A 21,614-nucleotide genomic window follows, 5' to 3' on the forward strand; every position below is an offset into this window, starting at 1 on the left:
AATCAAAGGTAAATTTTCGTCGTGTGCAATTTTCAAGTGTATTTACTGTGCCTCACACTCACTCGATTTGAGTGGTTCACACCGTTGTCCGTTTGGCAACTTTAATTGCTTTGGTGGTTTGGGCCAAATTAGATTCTGAGGTTTTGTCGCGTCGCCGTTCGCCATTTGCCATTCGCCAATTGTCAATTCGCTGGCCTAGCTCCTGCGCAAGGGAGGGGGCGGGGAGCGGGAGGGAGTGTGACGAATGGGTTTTGGCGAAGCTGGTTCGGGTTGTTGAGGAATTTCATCTTGCATCCGTGTGCTTGGAAAAGTGCATGCAAATTCGCATCTGACGCTGACGCCCCATCAATTAATGCTGTCAATGGCAACAGCAAAAGCCGAGAAGAAACCGAGAAAAACAATAATGGGGCAGCGGGTGGGGTATGTTTAGAGTGCTTTCTCTAATTGCACTCATTGGCCGATAACAATATATCTTTAATTTGGGTAACTATTGTTTGAAATCAACCGAATTGAGCGTGATTTAAAGAAGTTACGAATGAGCTGCACATGGAGGAAGTGCATCTAAATAATAGGGGAGAGAAATGGGATATCATAAGCAAACGGTTATACTCAGAATGCCTTGGGGAAAATGCCTTACGAAGAGGAGGACCTACGTATAATAGGGCTAATGCTTAAGCTAGACACTAAAAGAAGAGAGTAATAAGTCAAATAGTTAAATGCAATAGTTAAACTTAGGAAAGAAGCAAAATGAGTAAGGTAAGGTTTAAAGTGTATTAAACGTAGATTTTGGTATCTTGGTGGTAAGATTATATTGGAGGAAATTCTGAAAATGTTTCTGTGCTTAGTAAAATTATTTATATTTTATAATTATATTCGATATATTTATTTATATATATTTAAAAATATTTATATGGGTCGCCAAAACCAACATTGTTTTTCATTTATATAAATAAATATATATAAAATATACAAATAAAATATATAATATGTAAATAAATATATCTAAAATATATAAATGATAAATATTATTGGTTTTAGCAACCTTTTTTAATCTTTATTTAAATGACCCCTCGAACCAGCTAAACAACTATTTAAATGATAAATATATGATAAAATATACATATATGCATTATTAATTCGACTAAAAAATATTTATCTATTTCCTTTGTATTTTCTGTTCATTTAAATATTTCATGTTTTCGAATTTCAATACATTTACTTTTATTTAATCGCATTATCTTCCTAATATTTTCACATCTCCTTAAATTTCTCACAACTATAAACAAAATTCATTATTATCGTCATTTTATTACAATTTATTTTTACTTCGCTTTACTCAAAAGCGGCGTGAATTGCAATTTGTTGAATATTGTTTTGCTTGTACTTACATTTGGCCATAGCCTCGAGCTTATTTCCAAAAACCATAGAAATACAAAACTAATTCAATAATAGCCAGACACAATCAAAAAATCAGCAGCAAACGGAAAAAAGAGATTAAGAACGGATGATTGCATACCCTAACTGAACGAGGTGATAAATACTTAATGAATAGCTCGCAACTGTTTTAAAATATTTAAACTAAGCTAGGTGATCAGAGTGCGCGATGCTGCGCTCTTAGGTTGCCATAAACGGTTTATCGATATATTTATCGATGAGGGTTATTGAATGTAAATGGAATCAATTGTGATACTCTATTAACATCTATACCTTCGTTAAACTTATCGATAAAATCATCAATTGTGGCTATCGATATCTGTATCTAAAATTGTATCTGTATTTGTATCTATATCTATATCTGTATTTATATCTGTATCTATGTATATCTGTATCTATATCTGTGTCAATATCTGTGTCTATATCTGCGTCTATATCTACGTCTATATCTGTGTTATATCTATGTGTATATCTGTAACTTTATCTATATCTGTATCTGTATCTGTATCTGTGTCTGTATCTGTGTCTGTGTTGGTATCTATAGCATATTTAATGCGAACAGACTTTTTGGCTACCTGTGCGTATTTCATCTAGCCGCGGGCCATTGACAGTGCTCCCAAGTTAAATGCTGTCGTTATGGACTTGATCCCCCTCCCGTTGTTACCGCGCCGCCCGCTGCTGTTACGCAAAAAGTTTTCGTGCCAGAGCCCAGAGTTCTATGCCACAAATAGACCAGATTGGGCATCTCCCTTTGGCCTGTGGCTAGTTGGCTTTCAGTTTGCGCTTGTTATTGGTCGGAATTTGTAAGCCTAATCCTAATGCTCTCTAATTACATTGAAGGCGCAGAGCCGACAGTCAATGCCTTGGCCTGCACGTAGGTGCTGCTCTCTCTCTCTCACTCTCTCTCGCTCTCTCTGCTGGGCGACTGCTGCTGGCCACTTGTTTGTTGCCTACTTTACGGCTACTTATCACTTTTTTTCTGTTGTTGTCTGCGTTAACTTGAATTGCCTGGCAAGTCGCTTCACTGGGCTTAAGCCAGAGACGCGCCTAATTATTTGCCCGCTGGCCATGTGGCAGCTACAGACTGGAGACTAGGACTCTGGGATCATTGAACTGGTCAGTGACAAAAACAATGAGATAGCTAATAGTCCTCTACCTAACCAACCCAACAACGCCCACTCTGAATGTCAATTAGCGCGGGAAAACGGACAAGGCCACATTTCCTAGAATTTAGAGCACGTTGTCAAGATATGTGAGTGCCTTGGTTGTGCGTTGCTCTCGTTGAAAACTCTAGAACTCTAGTTGGAAAATTGCATTGTAAGTGCACTGAGCAAAAAGTTTTGGCTTTTAATTAATATGCAGCAATAGTATGTTTAACTTTTTCTACAAATATTTATTTTGTTTTCTATAAATAAATGTTTTTTTTTTTAATTATTAATTTTTCTATTTGGTTTCTAGGCCACACTGGGAAAACTAAGTGATGACCTTTTGCAGCTGCTAAAAACAGAAAGACAAATATGAAATATTTTTATTTTATTCAAATTTCACTTTTTCCCTACATCTGTCACTTATCAAAACACGCAGGGACTTGTGTAGGCTGTTGGTATTTCTGGTATATTGTGGGAAAGAGGCGTGTTATTACGGAGGATAGGAACAATAGATGTTGCCTCAAGACGGTTTTGGCCAGAGCTGTGCTCATAAGATGTCTAAACTAACTATCTAATATACACACACTTATCTTCAAAGCAAGCTTCCAGGATTTTCAGCAATCCCATGTAAAAGGCTGGCCTTGCCTTTCAGACACAATGCTTTAAAGGTCCTTTGTGAGCTCTATGTGAGGTTTCCCAGCAACATCTAAGCCTTACGACAGCAATAGCAACTGAAATCTTCACATGCTGACAAACACAATGACAGAGCAATTTCGCAGCCTTGATGGATATGTTATATAATATAATATAATATATATATATATTATATTGTATTAATATTATTATTCTATTATATACTATAATTTTTATATTGTATGTATATGATCAGGCTGTCAAGCTGCTTCAATTTAAGTATTAATGATTAATCCCGTATATTAAAGGAGCTACTGGCCTAAATTTTGCTCTGTTCCCAAAACTAGCTGTTTCACAAATTTCTATAATTTCATCAAAATCGATAACTATCGATAGCTGGATCTATATATTTCGGCGCTTACAAGAGTAAGAACTATCAATTTTAAGTTTTAGGATCTGGATTAGGATCTTACACTATTTGTGAACCTTTTGAACAAAATTACAAAGAATTTTTGTGTTTTAAAGGCCCTAAAAGCTTGACAACGATCGGAGAATAAACACAGCAAGTTATTGGAAAAAAATAATGTTTGTTCGCGAAGCTGGGTACAGGGCATCTGCCAGCCACACACACACACACACTCTTTTGAACAGGAAAACATTTACGTGTGTCGTGCATATTTATGATGGGTACAACAAAGTGGCGACCCCTCCCCTCGCCACACCCACCATCTGCCCGCCCCCAACCCTCCCACGCACTGTTACCATTTAGCTGGAGTGCTGGGCAAAAGGCAAAGCCACAGCGCAAACAGCCAGCGAAAATGGCAAGCAATAAAAATAATTGCAAATTTCGAAATTTAAGTGTAGGCGTGTCTGCCACGTTTAAAGTACCAAACGGCCCCTGGCCCCTACGCTGCTGACAAGCGCCGCCCCCGCCTCCGTCCCCCGCTAAACCCCACCTGAGTGCTGCACAAACAATGGCCAACGAGGCGAATGCTCAACGTGCTGTAAAATCAGCGCGTCGCGGTTTCTTTTTTTTGCTGCTGCTGCTGCTGCTGCTGCTATTATTGTTGTTGTGCGGTATTTTTTTGTGACAACTGTAGTGTGTGTGTGCGGGTGTGTGTGTGTGCGAATGTGCGCTTGTGTCTGCGTGTGGTTTACAATCTGTTTCGCAACTCACGTAAAATATAAGGTAATTTGTGGAAATTTGATGTTTATCGTAAATTGTTTTTTATTTGCGCAATGTCACCATTTGCGGTTTGCCAGCACACACACACACACACACACACACGATCATACACACACACACACAGACACGCTCAGCTGCCAGGCGGCCATTTTACCTTTTTTTGCTTTGATTTTAATTGTGCCTGCAAAACAATTGCAACATTTTTTCAATTTACCTGCAAAATGACCTCCGCGGCGGCGGCGGCACGACTTCGTTTGCTTCTTCTTCTTTGTTTCGTTGTTGTTGTTGTTGTTGTTGATGTTGTGGAAGTTGTCAGTATGCTTGTTGTTGTGCCATATGCCGTGCTGCCATACACCGTGGCCGTGCCAGATGTGCCCGTTGTGTCGTATGCCAATCGCTTAGCTGCCGCCGCTCTGCGCAGAATTACTTTGTTTAGCACTCGATTCACTTGCCTCAATATCACATAGATCAGGAGCAGCAGCCAAATCGCGGCCATTTCCGAGAAGAAGCTCCATTTCTTACTTCCCATTTTTGTGGTATATATATATAGTATATATGTCTATATATATATCATCTATATATATATATATATATATGTATATTTGTTGTTGTAGTTTCTGTTTCTGTAATGTGATTTGTTGTGTATAAACCCAAAAACAGAGGCGACTGCCCAGTTCTAGAGAAACAAATACAAGGCAAAGCTATAGAGTTTTACATTCGGGTTTATTCAATAATATATCATATTCATATAATATCGTATTTATATTTATATATGTATATATATGTATGTATAGTATTTACCAGCTAAGTTATAGTTAAAATTGTAGTTCAAGTAAAATGCTTGGACCGCCTGGCGACCAACATCTACACAAATCGTATGTATATATAAGTAGTTATGCATATGTTTGTTACTTTAATATATATGTATGTTTAATATATGTTGATATATATTAGACAATTTGGGACCGTTTTTTATAGTTTACAGACAGAGAGTCAGAGAGAGAGAGAGAGAGAGAGAGAGAGAGAGTAAGACAGCGAGTGAGACAATTAAATAAAAACGATTTATAATTGATATCAAATCGTTGCTTATAGAACTACTTACACTGCTCTTGTTGTTGGACTATTTTTGATTTAATTTCTGAAGTTTTTATTCTTCCTCTGTTTTAATATTTTACTTACAACTAACACATAGATTTGACTTCTTATAAATAGTACGTCGAATAGGGTAATTAAGCAAATTTCTGAGAAGGGGCTGTAAAGCAGAATCCTTTTTTTAAGCCGTGTCACGAAGGAAATAACATAATAGTAATTTGATATACTTAAAACGAATTATAAAATTAATTTTAAATACATTTAATATATATCATAATATAAAAATAATATTTAATAAAAAGCATTTGCGTAGCAAAAGTCAAAGAAATTACTAGTAACATTTTAATTGCAATAAATTATATAAATTAATAATATAATTTAGAGCCAATATACTTAAAAGGAATTATAAAATATATTTTTTATAATATACAAATAATATATAAAATATAATAAAAAGCAACTCTGTGGCCTAATTCCAAGAAATCACTTGTAATATTTTAATTGCAATAAATAATATAAAAACATAAATAAATTAAAAAAGATTTATAAAGGGAAAGATCACCAAAATCAGCATTAAATATAAATATAAATAAATAATATAATTCGAAGCCAGTCAGTTGGAAATTGATTCAATGCATCTGCGTAGCAGAAATTACTTATACGATTTTAATTGCAATAAATAATAACAATACAAAAAAAATTAAATGCCAATCTTGAATGGAATTTCAGAACATTTTACATAAATTCAAGCAAACCAATAAAAATAAAAAATGAATTGTAAATATATTTGTTTTAAAATATTTTTTATCTCTCATCTCTTAGATCTTAAATCATTTGCTACACTACATTTTCCCGTTTTCTGTTCTTTTCAATTGGCGTTTTTTATTTGTGTGTATTTACATGAATTAATCAATAAGGTGTTCTATATAATTTGCACATACTACAATAGGTTTCATTTATTTTTATTAATTATGTCAATATTTTATGTACACAAAGCGCTTACAATAATTTACTAAATTCAAATGTTTTTAACTGTATTTTGTCGAATTGCATAAATATTTAAGATTTTTTTGTTTTTTATGCATGCTTTGCATAAATATTTTAAAATACTGTTTAAATCATTTATAATTAACTGCAATTATTTAGCTATGTTTAATATATTATGAGAAATCTAGGACTAGACTAGGGTTTTTTTTCTGTGAGCATACCCTGTACCCATTCGATTTCTAAAGGAGTGTTTAATGAACTGATAGAGCAATATGCAGTATTCATCTCCGTTCGTATCTAAACATAAAGATCTAAGGGTTTGAACCAGAAAATTCGGTTTATATACTCTCTGGTATATATATATATCCTTAAATATTTAAGCTAAAAATTTTAAAAACACATTTCGCATAACATAGTTTACTTCAGAGCTGGGTACAGGGTATTTCTACTTATACTGGCTTTTTTTGACGCTTGGCAAGAGAACAAATATTTTTAATTGGTTGGGGTTTAAGAGATTTGTATAAAAGTTTTCAAAGCTGAGCTTAGAATAAATGAATATCAAATAAATAAAAGTCTTATATCCCAAATGAGGCAAGCAAGATTTACAGGGAAGAAGTTTGAATTCTAGTATACAACTTTCCAAATTTTCAAAAAAGAAAACAAACATTTATTTGGGCGGCAATCAAAAGCAAACTTTAGCTCCGCTTCAATTTTGAGATTGTGCAAAAAATGTATGATATTTTTATTTTTGTATTTCGTAGAAATTTAATGGCATTAAAAGCATTTGGCGAGCATTTATTTCTCTCAGCTTATGCATGTGGTTATCTCTAGTTATCTTATATATATATCTATATATTTATATTTTTGTTATCTGTTGCACTTAGTTTTTCAGAAAATTATAATTTGTTTCTGGCATTTTTGGAGGAGCTTAACATTTAAATTTTATTTTTACTTGTTTTGGTTTTTGCTTTCTGTTGCCAGGCTTGACAAAACATTTTGTTATTTTCATTTTCAAATTTGCGGTTTGTATGCGATTTCCCAAAAAAAAAAAAATAATATTAATAAAAATTGCATATTTCGTTTAAGTTTGCTATTCAGCTGGTTTTTTCTGTTTGTTTTCTTGGCAGCTTCAAATATGAAATAAACATAGTTTGGACTCTGGCTATCGCTGGTTTTGCTGACCTATATATATGATCAATAATATATATTTATTTTTTATATATATTTGCAAATTGCCAATTAGTCTGAAGAATGCGGCAAATAAATTGAAATTTGCGCTTTGATTTTGTCAACGCATTTGGGGCTGAAATTAATTTACAACATTTGCACAATCTAATTTGCGAAAACGGGCACTCAATTGTAATTTGTAATTACAATTTTCGTGATTGTAAGCGACGACAATGCAACAATTGAAATTAGCAGCGCAATTAGTTGTTGATCATTTTATCCAGCATTGTTCTCTTGTCAATAAAAACCAACCATCGTCACCTCACACTTAGCACGCTTTCAATTTGGTCGGCATAAAAACACGGGCTAATGAGTGCCCTTTGCCTGTTTCAATAGTTTCGATAGTTTCATACCCTACGAAGTGGGCTCTGATGATTTTGCTATGAAATATGTTGTGTAATGTTCAAAATGCGTTTCAGAGTCCATGAACTGAATGAAAATGCATTTATCGATTAACATGACTAGCATGTCTAACGCCTAAGGCTCAACGATAACTGCTCTCGCTTATGTTATCGAAAATTACCAAAAAGTTATTTAAAATGCCTTGTTTTTTGATGTACTTGAAGCTACAGCGCCATAAGCTCAACGATAACTGCTATCGGTTATCTTATCGATCATTTACAAGAAGTTCTACGTAAAAACTGAACGATAGCGGCTTAAGTTTATGTTATCGATAAATTACAACAAATCGATGAACAGCATTGCTTTGAAGCTCTAGCGCCTTAAGCTCAATGATAACTGTTATAGTTCATGGTATCTCTAAAAGGAGAAAAGTTATCGAATTTGATGAAACTCTTTATATTAAAAGTTTTTTTTTGAAAGAACAATAGAAATTCGTTCTAATTTTGTGATTAGGCAGCCTTCAAAGTATTTTCTTCAGCTCTTGCTTAAATGCGAACTTTCATAAAACTTAATTAAAATGTTATTAGGGTGTTTAAGCTGCGACCTGCCGTGGTTGAACAATTTTTTTGTGGCATATATTGTTGTCAATGCAATTAAAATGCTATTTTGTTGCAGTCTGCATATGTGTTTATTTTGTCTGTGTGTGTGTGTGTGCGTGTGTGGCTGCAATAACTGTTTATTTAATTTTTGCTAAATTTTCCATATTGGCCGCACAATTTTTGTTTGGATTTTCGCGCAATTGTAACCTCAAAGGTGGCTTTTGTGTTTGGCTTTTGGTTTTACAATGATTTTAAACCAAAATTTTCTGGCCAGTTGCATTTGTCGCCCTTTCAATATGCAGCCAAAGCACAGCCCCAATTTGGCCACATTTTATAATTAATAAGTACATTTATATATTGATACAGATAATGATCATAATTCAATACAATAACCAAATGGCTTATTTGCCAATATTATATATATATTTTATTGGTTGTAGTTGAAGATATAGCAAACCGATTTAACTGGGTTAAAGTGTATAGCGTGATGTTGGTTAGTTTTTGACAAAGCTGAACTTCATTTTATGAATACAAAATATATGTTCTTATAAAAATGATGTGAGTTAGTTTTAGGAAGATCTGAAATTAGTATAAAACATATAATAATTATAATTATATAGTTAATGTACCTCTAAAAAGACAACTCTCGACACATTTTTCTGTGGAAGAAATATTAAATTTTGATCCGAATAAATTAAATCTGAGCTAGCTAGCTCTAAAGCTATACAAATTTGTTTGCAGAAAAATCATTTCATTTTAAAATTGTGTAATTTTATGTCAAAATATTTGTTTAATATAAATAAAAAATATAATAAATTTTTGAAGATAACTATCCGTGGATATTATCTAATGAAATGATCTCTAGATATTTTATGTTTAGAGCAATTTTTTTGGATAAAAAAATCCATATAATAAAAACAGAAAAATAAAGAAATTATTGTAGAATCGTGGATATTCTCGAAATAATTGGTCTTTTGTGGATCAAATTTTTTAAAAAAAAACTTAGCGTCGTTATTAAAAGGAGTTTTCCTAAAAAAAAAGTTATTTTCTCGTTTTACAGATCTTTTTCAACTGCTTACGACTTATCTGTAAAACTGCCAGAATTAATATACGGAAATGGAAACTTCGCATTTATCTTAATATAAACAATTAATAATGCTTATATACATTAAACTTTCTTAAACGTCACTTTGAATTTTTTAAAATTCTCTTAAGAAAACGAATAAATGCCTGCTGAAAAGACATACCAAATAGTCTGTTAAATATGTCGTATACTTAATTTTTTGAATGTTACTTAACACTGTGTGTATGGTACAGTTACGAAATTAACTAAAGTGCTTAGTATTTTTCGGTATTTGTAAGTATATTATCTTTACGGTATTTTTCATAAATTTTACACACTAAATGCCTGTAGCTGTGCTTAGTTCTATGAGTTAATCTAAGGTTTTGGATTTTGCTTTACTTCTTGGTCGAAATTTGCTTTAAATTGATCGCTTTTTGTTTAAGTTTTTTTGTTTTTTTTTTTAGATAGAAGACATCTAAAAGTATGGAATTGTTATTTTTAGTGCCACTTAAACAACTAAATTGTGTTGAATTTAACGTGTTTCCGCTAATTTTACTTACTTAATGCTAATGTCAAAACGTGTTGTTAATTTTAAATCGTTTGTTTTTTTTTTTTATATTCATTTTATTTTCATATTTTCTGGTTGCATTTGGTTGTTGTTGTTATGTCTCTTAACTGGCAATTAGTTTAATTTGCTAAATCCTGTATAATGTCCGCTGCAATGAGATAGAGCAATAGGAAAGGTAAATCGATAGAGTTTAGTGCCAGTTAAGCTAACTAATAAATAATATTAAAATGCCTAAATTTAAATTAATTAAAAACTCTATTAAAATGCGCTTTAAATTCATGCGCACAGCTAACGCCGCAACGCTATTAATTTGCTTAATTTAGGCGTTAAATAAGTGTAAAACTAGACGCTCGGACTGCACGACTAAGTAACACCCTGTAGCAAAAGCTCTACACATAAATTTAACATATAAAATATATGGTTAGGTATTACAAATTAAAGTCCAGAGTATATAAAGCGTACTATAGTAGATTGTACGGGGACAGCATGCAGTTTAGTAACTACAGCGATTACCCCCCTAATACTCCCCCCATGGTACAGGGTATACACATGTGTGAGTGTGCGCACAGATGTGCGTAACCCTATTCCATATGCAAATAGGTCAGCAAGTTTTTGAATGCGCCGGCTAAGCACGCGATTTGAATATAAATACTTGAGTATATACAAATATAAAATATATGAAAATAAATATATATAAAAATATTTATTTTTTGTATTTATTTGAATGGATTGCCGCTCTAAATGCATTTGCGTTCAATCAGCGCGTATCGGGCATGAATGCAGTCGAGCGAGCATTGCATTCAATATATCATCCAAATATCTATCTATCTGTATTATGTGACAAAAGCAGCGAAACATAATCAACACGCGGCGACAGTTCTGGAAAGCAAAACTCAATTCAAATGCCAAAACACTCAGCTCAGGTGAGCTCTGAGCTCTTCTCCCAACTACAACTCGCTCTGTATAAGTGTGTGAGTGTTTTGAATGGGTTCCTGTGTGTGTGTGTGTGTGTTTGGATATTTGAAAAGTCAACTCTTGACAAGTTTTGTGCTCTTCGTGAGAACGCGTTGGTTTTTGGGTTTATGCGTTGAGTTTTTTATTTCATTCAAATTCTTTGGAAAGCTTAGCATAAGATTTTGCCTTGCAACTATATATTGTGTTTGGTAAAAAGCTGAAAAGTTTGAAACAGGAATATTGCAAAATTCTAAAAGCTCGACACGAAAAGAAAACGGAATAAGTGCTGCAAGGATTTTGGCTGAATATGGATGAAATATAGAAAGTAACTTACATTTAAATATATGCTATATGCTTTTTGTATGTACAACTGAATTTTATAAGTTTTAAGCTTTAGTTTCAAATATTTACTTAGCCCAAAGTAACTGAAGATTCGTTTTTGTTAGGCTTTTCTTTTTCATATATATAAAAATCTCACTTTGATTTGAATAATATCACGAACAGCTACGCACGAACTTGACGTGTTTATGTACGTGTATTGTATTTCCTTATGTGTATGTGTGTGTGTCTGTATTTGTGTGTGTCTGCAAACCGTTGATTTCGCGCAACACTTTTGCACTTTGCACCAGCGCTGACAATTGCAACTTTTGCATAAATACATTTTCTGCATTTGCCACGCACACTTCACAACGTGACAGTTGCCCCGCCCCACGCGCCCCACACCTGCCTACTATTTGCCACACCCTACCGCCGCACTTACTGTAGTTCAAGTCAAGTGGAAGCGCAAATCGTCGCATGCGGTTGCGCCAATGCCCGCGCACAATATTAAAAAAATGTTAGCATACTTTTATGCGCAAGTATCGAAAATTTATCAACGCTTCGTGAATTTGTTTGCCAAATACGTTTAGCAAAGGGTTTTGACTCTTGCCCAGTGATCAGTTCTTTAAATATATATTGTGGTGAAAGAAACGTATGTATGTGTAGCGTATACAAGAAGACATCTCTGAGTCCATAAGCCGTATGCCAGTTTTGGCAGCCGAGTTACTTTTTCGGCTTTTCAAGATATCTTGACATAACTCAAGCTTAAGTTTTCCTCCAAACATATCTACAAATCATACTAAAGAATATAATAACAATCCATTCTGAGAAGCTGAATATAGCCGTTTAATTTTAAAAAAATGAAAAAATATCCATACAAAATTTTAATTATTAATTATTATATTTCCACATTATATTTACTTTATTTACCAACAATAGAAATTTTCATTCATTTAACTAACTTTTTTCTTTTACTGCTCTGTTTTATTTTCTGCGCGTAATGAAATACATATTTGACAGACAAAATTCGAAAACCTAATTAAAATGAAATGAATGAAATCCCTAATAAAACACTTGAATAAAAAACCAAAGAAATAATTTAAAAATATTTGAAAAATAGCAAGCTCTTCTCGACTTGCTGATAATTGAAAGGCCATTGAATTTATTTGTTTCTATTTGAATCGTGATTTATTGTTTCAGCCGAAAAGAGCTTGCGCTTTAAAAACTCAATTAACAATTTCAATTTTGTTTTTGTGAAGCGCAGTGCAAACAATGCGACTGACCCCAAACAGGGCTCAAAGTGCAAAGGGCTCGTTTGAAATTTATGGGTGTGTGCAACGCTTGTTGTTATGTTTCATTACCTAATAAACATTTTATGAGCGGTCAGTCAACAGCAACGCACACAAGCACACACATACACACACAAAGCGAAATTGGTAAATTGCTTGAATGATGCATAGAACCGTTGTCCGGCTCGCACAGTTCCCCGGCTACCAACCAACGGATAGCGCGCAGTTAGCTGTGCCATAATTAACAAGCTCCAAACAGGGGCTCCAATGGGCTGCTGATGGCTTCCAATTTGGGTTTAGTTTCGTTACCTTGCCCCACATTGGGTTGTGTGGCTATGTCATTCTATTTGCATGGGGCACATTTGTGGAAAACGTTGTGAAAACTATGAAATAAATAAGGCTTTGCAAAGGAGCAAATAGCTATAGAGCTTATTTTAAATAGGATTTGCTTTCATTTTAAATATTTCGTGTAACATGATCAAGCGTAGGGGAAGAATAAAAATATGACGGCTGCAAACAAATGAAGCTGATTTTATTGTGGGAAAATTTTGAAGAACAAAAGAAATAATATTGATAAAGATAATAATGATGATAATAATAATGACATGGATAATGAAAATGAAAATGATAATGATTTTGATAATGATAATGATAATGATAATGATAATGATAATGATAATGATAATGATAATGATAATGATAATGATAATGATAATGATAATGATAATGATAATGATAATGATAATGATAATGATAATGATAATGATAATGATAATGATAATGATAATGATAATGATAATGATAATGATAATGATAATGATAATGATAATGATAATGATAATGATAATGATAATGATAATGATAATGATAATGATAATGATAATGATAATGATAATGATAATGATAATGATAATGATAATGATAATAATAATGATAATGTTAATGATAATGATAATGATAATGATAATGATAATGATAATGATAATTATGAGAATGATAATGATAATGATAATGATAATGATAATGTTAATGATAATGAAAATAACAATAAAAATAATAAGAATAATAATAATTATAATTATAATAATAATATTTATCATTAAAATACAAATAATAGAAAGACCAAGAATTCTTTTTGGAAAAAGAGTGTTTCAGTTTTTTCCCAATGTTTAACAATTAAACATTTTTCACTAGTGAGTATGTCTTTTTTTTGTAGTATTAGGTGTGTTGTCGGCTAATGTGCCCCCGCGCCGCACCCGTGGCTGGCTGCTGGCACATAAAACATGCTTGGCCGCAGGTATTTCGCAGGCTTCCACAGGCTGCAGCCAGACTGTTCCTCAGGCAGCAGCGGCTGCTTTGGAGGGACCTGTGCCTGCTATTGGGCTGAGCTCGCAGCTGCCTCGCTCTCTCGTATTTATGCCTATGAATATTTCATTTAATTGAAGCGCATTCATTACGGACCACAGCGGCAGAGGCAGCATGCCACGCCCCCAAATACACACACACACGCACCCACTTTTGGCGTTGTAATTAAAATAAATTTATTACGCAAAATGTTTTGCCAAAAAATTTGTCAAAAGTTGTTGCCTGCTCGGCATAAATAATGGCAACCTCTCTGCGTAGCTCTTTATATGTGCATATCTTATGTGTGTGTATTTATTGCCCTCTTGTATGTTTAATGATCTGTTGTGCGGCTCTGCATTGTGTGGCTGCTTTTGCCTCTTGTTGTCAGCTGGGAAATTGATGCGGTTAATATGCTTCGAATTGTTATTTTGTATTGCTAAAATTGATGCAAAGTTTTTGGCTTTATGCGCTCGACTAAGATATACCCCATATACACCTCGGACGTATTACATTTTGTATTTGTATGCGTTAATATATCTGAACATGTTAGCTTTGTATATTTATGGTATATTTTTAATTTGTTTATGTTTTGTAAAATATATTAAAATAGAATCACGTTCCAATCCAATCTGGATGATAGTTCAATTCTCGTCTAATTGACCTTTGGATAATTTTTAAAGCTCTCAAACAAACATTATTGAATACTTTGTTCACTGTATTAAGAAAATCCATTACACGTCCGCAACATGGAAGAAATACTGAGCTGAACTGGGAAGAAGTGAAGCCTATTGAAATATAACTTTGCCAAGCAAAATCGGATAACTGTTTTTATAGCTGCATACAATAGATAATCTTTAAATTCTCTTCTATTTTTATTAAATTTGTTCTTACTTATTCTAAATATATAACAAGTTTTTGAGAAATATAAATTGGAACGCCAGGGGTCTGACTGGCAAAATGCTAGAGCTATGTAATTTCATCACAGACAACAAGATCGACATAGCCCTAATTTGTGAAATAAAAACAACTAGCAGAAGACCTATCCAACTAAATGGATTCTGTGTATACACAGCCATTCATTCTAATGACAGAGGAGCAGGAGGAGCAGCTGTTATAATACGAAGAAATATTAGGCACTTTCCTCTCGAGCCAATCGCCACAGAGCGAGTCCAGCTCTCACTTGTCAAAGTCAACACAGATCTTGGCGAAATCACGTTTGGTGCGATCTACTGTCCCCCCAGATTCACCTGGCGGAGCGACGATTTTTCTGACCTGCTCACCTGCATGAACAACAGCAAATATATTGTAGCAGGCGATTGGAACTCCAAACACCCTCTATGGGGCTCGAGATCCGTAAACGCACGGGGAAGGGAGCTTGCCTGCACTCTCCAAACGCATCAGGCTGATATCCTTGCAACAGGCGCCCCCACTTGCTACCCCAGCAGATTAGATGCCACGCCCTCATATATCGATTTTGCAATATACAAAGGCGTACCCCACGCAATGCTTAGAATATCCGATAGTTGGGACCTGGAGTCTGACCATCTTGCATTGGTCATTGACTTAGACTCCGAAGGAACTGAGATGACAACGAACTCGCGGCTCCTAACCAGAAATGCCAATATCGCAGCATTCAGAAACTCACTGAATAGGTCCATCCATCTCAATTTGGATATAAACACCGGGGACGACATAGATCATGCGGTTGATCTCTTTACTAGTAAGGTGTTGCAAGCAGCCGAAGAAGCAAACAATAACGGTAGCAACTCTGAATCACGTTTTAATCGACCAGTACGTCGCTCTTCCCCCGAAATAGCAAACCTTTTAGCCATCAAGAGATTATTAAGAAGGCGCTACCTTCGGACCCACCATCCCGAAGACAAAATGCTTTGGCGAAGAGCTGCCAGCGAGCTGCGTGAAGCCTTACAACTTCTCCGCAACAAGCATTTTGATACATTGCTGGCGAACTTGGACTACACCGCGGACTCCCACTACTCGATATGGAAATTTACAAAAACTATCAAACGGCAACCACAGCAAGTAATTCCCCTGCTTAATAACTCTGGAGAATGGTGCAAATCATTTGAAGAACAGGCGACAACTTTTGCGGAGCACCTAGCCGAGCGATTTACGCCACTGGACACAGCCACAACAGCTGATAAAGAAAACACCGAGGCAATTCTTTCAACTCCGTTACTAACGTGTCTACCAATCAAAGCCATCCGTCTAGAAGAGGTCAGCAAAACAATCCGTAAGCTTAAAAACAAGAAAGCCCCAGGTCTTGATCTTATAAATAATACAGTACTGAAAGTCCTTCCAAAACGAGCAATTCTTATGCTCACGATAATATTTAATGCATGCTTAAGATTGCAACACTTCCCCACGCATTGGAAAGTCGCAAGAATAACAATGATACTGAAACCTGGAAAACCTGAAAGAAATACCGACTCATATCGACCTATAAGCCTTTTACCCTCCATCTCCAAAGTCTTCGAAAGACTTATTGCTCCGCGGCTACTTGATCACTTAAACCAACATAAAAGGATTCCCGAACATCAATTTGGGTTCCGCGCTGGTCATAGCACAATAGAACAAGTGCATCGGGTAACTGATCACATTCTTCAAGCGTTTGATAAAGGCGAATATTGCAACGGAGTATTTCTGGATATACAACAGGCATTCGACCGTGTTTGGCATCCAGGATTACTAGCCAAAATTAAGCAAGCCACCCCAGCTAATATGTTTAAACTACTAAAATCATTTATGGAAAATAGAAAGTTCCTGGTACAAGTCCAGGATAGTCAATCGCCAATCAACCCAATACTTGCTGGAGTCCCACAAGGCAGCGTTCTCGCTCCTATTCTATACACAATATTTTCAGCCGACATCCCACAAATTAATAATTCTGGCATGTTATTGGCTTCTTACGCCGATGATGTCTGTGTTTTAAACTCAAACACATCAGAAAGTGAAGCAACAACAGGTATTCAGCGATACCTCGATGAATTTGGTAATTGGGCCAAGAAGTGGAACATGGGAATTAACACCAGCAAATCGATTAATGTCTGTTTCACATTACGACGTAAACGAACTCCACCAGTTTCTCTCAACATGCAACCAATTCCACAAGCATCCTCGGCCAGAAATCTGGGCATCACCCTCGACCAACGACTTACTTATCGAGAACATTTTGAAAAAGCTGCGACAACCTGTTATCTGAAGAGAGACAAACTTCACTGGATGTTGAACCGAAGAAGTAAGCTTCCATTACGGTGCAAAACTCAAATCTACCAGCAAATCATTGCGCCAACTTGGAGATATGGCATCCAGATTTGGGGCACAGCTGCCAAATCAAACAGAAGACGTTTCCAGACAATCCAAAAGAAAGCTTTACGCCTAATAACTGGCTGCAGCTGGTATGTCAGTAATCTGACCCTTCACAGAGATCTGAATATTACGCTAATAGAAGATCAGATCTCTTTCTACTCCAGTCGCTATAACGAAAGACTGATAAACCACCAAAACAGATCTGCACAAGCCCTTGTCGGATCTATTCCTATAAATAGACTGAAGAAAAGACACTTCGGTCTTTTACAAAACAATTAAAAACAATTCTTAAGAAGACAGCTTAGCCTTAACCTTATGTAGAGCAGGAGAAAATAAACTAAGAAACAAACATTGTTAAATGCAAATTTTGAAGCATGTACATGTTTAAAAACTCATATTATCTGTTAATATAATAAAGATTTTCATAATAAAAAAAAAAAAAAAAAGAGAAATATAAAGCTCGCAAAAATTGTATGAAGTAATCTTTAAGAAAAGCTGGAAAAAATTCTTACCAAAGCAAAACGCGGAATGCGCCCAAACAAAGGCGAATATACAGAAAATGGAGAGCGAGAGATATTGAGAGAGGTAGAGAGTGAGAGGTAGAGAGGAAGTGAGAGATGCTAAATGTTTGGCATTGCATTTGCCTCTGATTGCTCCGTATGCGACGCGCCACCCATCCAACCAGCCCACCTCCCGGCCGTCATGAACAGCCGCAAATGCGGCAATTGAATTGCACAGATCGAGAGCTCAAAAGCATTGCATACTTTCCAGCGCCAATAGAGCAGCTTTCCCCTTACCCCTCCTGCAGCTGAATGGCAAACAAATTGCATCAAACAATGGCGAAATATTTTCGCCAAGCTACGTCAAATGATGCGCACCGACTAACAACTTTTCTACTTGCAACTCAGATTGTCGAGTTCCACTTGCGACTCAAGTTTACTTTTATTGTTGTTCCTACTTGTTGTTGTTGTTGTTTGAGGTTCTTACTGGTTATTGTTGGCGCATGGTCGTTGGAATGCTAAAAGCATAAGCACAAAAAAAGCGAAGCAAATACAAGTGAGCAAAATAAACTGCATAGCATGAATGCTGCAGCAGGCTGTGATCGACCAGAAGATGCTCTGCATTTGAGGTCAAGTTGGATAAACTAAGCATAAGCAAATAAATTTACCTTTTTGAAGGCTATTCCTGAATAATTCAACAAGGAGAGAGAAGCTTTCCCTATTTAAAGCAGAAGCTTTATAATCGAACAGTTTTGTAAGTTAGGCAAACTTTTCTCTTCTCTGATATATTCTATATTCAGTTCCCTATATCATACATTGCATCTTACGAAAAAAAATATATCATACGAATAATCAATTGAATTATAATCAATTAAATTTGTTAGTAGAGAAAATATGTGATTTTATATATTTATTTTCCTGCAAATTCTTCAGCAGAATTTTTCGTGATTTGTAAAATATATCGTTCATTTAATTCTTAACATAAATATATTTTTGTCTAAAACTCAACAAATTAAAATATAAGTCAACTTAGGAACCCGCATGCCGAATTCCTTAAGGTACCCAAAAAAATATCAAAAAATCGATTTTAAAATATTTAAAAAAATGAAATTCTATTAAAAAAAATGTATAAAAATGTATTTGTATATTTATTGCAACAAGCTTTAAGATATTTACTTTTTGCCTCACCTCGATATATTAGAAGATGTTATAATAGCATTTTGCTATATGCCTTTTATTTGCTGTACAATAGAATAAGGATATGCTCCTTCAAGAAAGGACTCCCAAAAGTATACAATATTTGGTCAAAGGGGATTTTCGGTAGACGGTCCGGCAAACTTCCAGCTCTCTCGCCCCCGCTCACTGCCCCTGTCGCTGCTTTCCTGTAGCGTTAGGCAAAAGGCAGACAAGTATTGGAATTGCCAGTGACTTGGCGCCTCTTCATCCAGGATTCGACGGCCGGAGCCAATCATTTCGAGTTTCTTTCATTTCTCGAGTTTGGCTGCCTTCTGTTTGAGCTTTGCTTCTTATTGCACCCAAGAAGTGAACGGACATTCATATATATATATATATATTTTCTTGTTCGTATTGCCCCAAATGCTGTTGCCTGTTTCGATTTCGTTTTGTTGTTTGTGGCCAAAAAAAAATGGGACACACTCTGTGGCAGCCGCTGCAGCAGTAGCATCAGCAGGAGCTGCTCTTCGACTTTGACTGCTTCGTTTTAATTGAAATGCTTTTGCAACTGCTGCGGCGACGGCAGCTAAGCGGATTAGAAGCAGTTCATAATGCACGAGCATGGTAAATATGAATGGCCAACAACTGCAGCAGCAGCAGCCGCAGCGGCTGCGGCAGCAGCAAAACAATTGAGCCACAGCTTAAGCAGCTGCTTTTGCTCCCGTTGCCGCCTCTTTTGTCTATCTAATTGAAGCGGCATTTTAGTGGCGGAGCCTCAAAAAACAATTTGCCAGCAGGAAACACGACTCAGAGATGGCCTGTGCCTAGTTTAATATTTACCTAACAAAGCCGAAACGAGTTTCTAGTATAATGAAATGCTTAAGCAAATATAAAAGATAAATTGATTTAGATTTGGATTTAAAGAGCTAAAATATTCCGAAATATTATGCATTTCGCTTAGTTTACCTTCAAAGAACCCACATACTAAATTTCAGTTCTCTAGCTTTTTTCATCTCTGAGTTCAATAGGTCTACTACGGAACATTTATCACATTTGCTAAACATTTTATTTGTGATTTCTGTAATTTTATCTTAAAAGAACCCTCTTACCAAATTCCAGATCTCTAGGTCTTTTAATCTTTAAGTTCGGCGAATCTACTGCTGCCTTTAATATTTTCTTAATATTTTTTGTTTGTTGATTACAGGGTATCAAATATCTGGCAGTTGTGTATTTTTGTGCGCATACATAATCAGCCCAATCAAAATGCTTTTTATACTCTTTTTGTTGTTCAGGGAGTTGCATAGCTCTGCGGTGTGCAGTGGTAAAAACCAAAAATTATTGCGGCACTTTTAAAGCTCGTTTGTGTAAGAGTTTCAACAAATGTGTAAGCTATTGTGGTTAGTTACCTTAAATGGTTGCCAAAAATATGTTTATGATAATTGAAATATTTACTGGATAAGAATCTGTCGGAAAGTCCAAGAATTTTTTATGAATATTTATAAATTATGCTAAGCATTGCGTGAACCGCAGGAAGTTAAGCTCCAAACATTTAAGATGTAAATTCCGTAAATTCTTAGCCACTTCCTAAAAACAGCTTTAAGAGCTAAGGTGAGCTTTGAGAACACAATATCAATCCCAGTTAGGGCTTAATTTCGTATAGACAGCTTTGAAAGCTTAGTGGAGCTTTGATGTCATAATTTTAATTCAGTTAAATGCTTAAAGCTCAGGTTAACTAGTTGCATTTCTCTTGGGACGACTTAGCCTAGCCTAGGCTTGCTTCTTAAAAACAACTTGGCGAGCTTTAAGAACAGAATATTAATCAATTTTAAAGCTTCAAGCTCAGTTTAACCAATTACATTTCTCTTGTGACTTCGCCTAACCTAACACAACCTGACCCATCAAGAGCCTAAATCAGCTTTGAAAGCTCCTGCGAGCTTTAAGGAGATACTATTAAGCCAACTTAAAGCTTAAAGCTCAGCTTAACCAGTTGCATTTCTCAACCTAAAAAATCTTTAACTTATTTCTATAAAACACTCACAAATTTATAGAGTTCACCTGCTGCTTGATAATAAAAAGTGAATGATGACTGTGCTAACTAAACGAATCATCAGCGTAAATCGAGTCGTAAATATGGAAATAGCCGCTAGCGAACACAACAAATGATTTTCACCCGTTTTTTCACGCACCTTTTCCCATTGTGTCGGGTTACTGCAGCCTGGCAGCCTGTCTGCCGGTGCCTTGCAGCTCGCTCCCCTTCTATGCTGACTCTCTCTCTCTCACACTCTCTCTCTCTCTCGCTTTCTCCGTTTTTTATGGGGCATGTGGCGTTGCATTCTGTTCAGTGATTCACTTCACTTATAGCTCGCAGCGTTGTTTGATTTTGATTTTCTAAAATATTTTGTGCTCGTGCATTTTACATTTTTCGTTAGC

General features: G+C 35.3%; 2 protein-coding genes across 3 annotated transcripts in view; both read right to left on the reverse strand.

The window, feature by feature from the left end:
- The window catches only part of capu (cappuccino), a 41,968-nt gene extending 36,959 nt beyond the window's left edge, over positions 1 to 5,009 (reverse strand). Inside the window, exon 1 of the mRNA XM_064684823.1 lies at positions 4,616 to 5,009. Within this exon, the coding sequence (XP_064540893.1) occupies positions 4,616 to 4,930 (315 nt within the window). The 5' untranslated portion in view covers positions 4,931 to 5,009. The remainder of the gene's footprint in view (positions 1 to 4,615) is intronic.
- A 4,963-nt stretch (positions 5,010 to 9,972) lies between these two features.
- fred (friend of echinoid) overlaps positions 9,973 to 21,614 on the reverse strand; it is a 129,487-nt gene continuing 117,845 nt past the window's right edge. Inside the window, exon 8 of one of the 2 annotated variants that reach the window (XM_064684771.1) lies at positions 9,973 to 10,427. In XM_064684771.1, coding sequence (XP_064540841.1) covers positions 10,399 to 10,427 — 29 coding nt within the window. In that variant the 3' untranslated portion in view covers positions 9,973 to 10,398. The remainder of the gene's footprint in view (positions 10,428 to 21,614) is intronic. The other variant, XM_064684772.1, reaches the window with a different exon arrangement.

The sequence above is a fragment of the Drosophila montana genome, unplaced genomic scaffold, assembly GCF_035044405.1.
Source record: "Drosophila montana isolate Dmon_TW-CO22-7 unplaced genomic scaffold, ASM3504440v1 contig_2_1, whole genome shotgun sequence".
NCBI classification, from domain to species: Eukaryota; Metazoa; Arthropoda; class Insecta; order Diptera; family Drosophilidae; genus Drosophila; species Drosophila montana.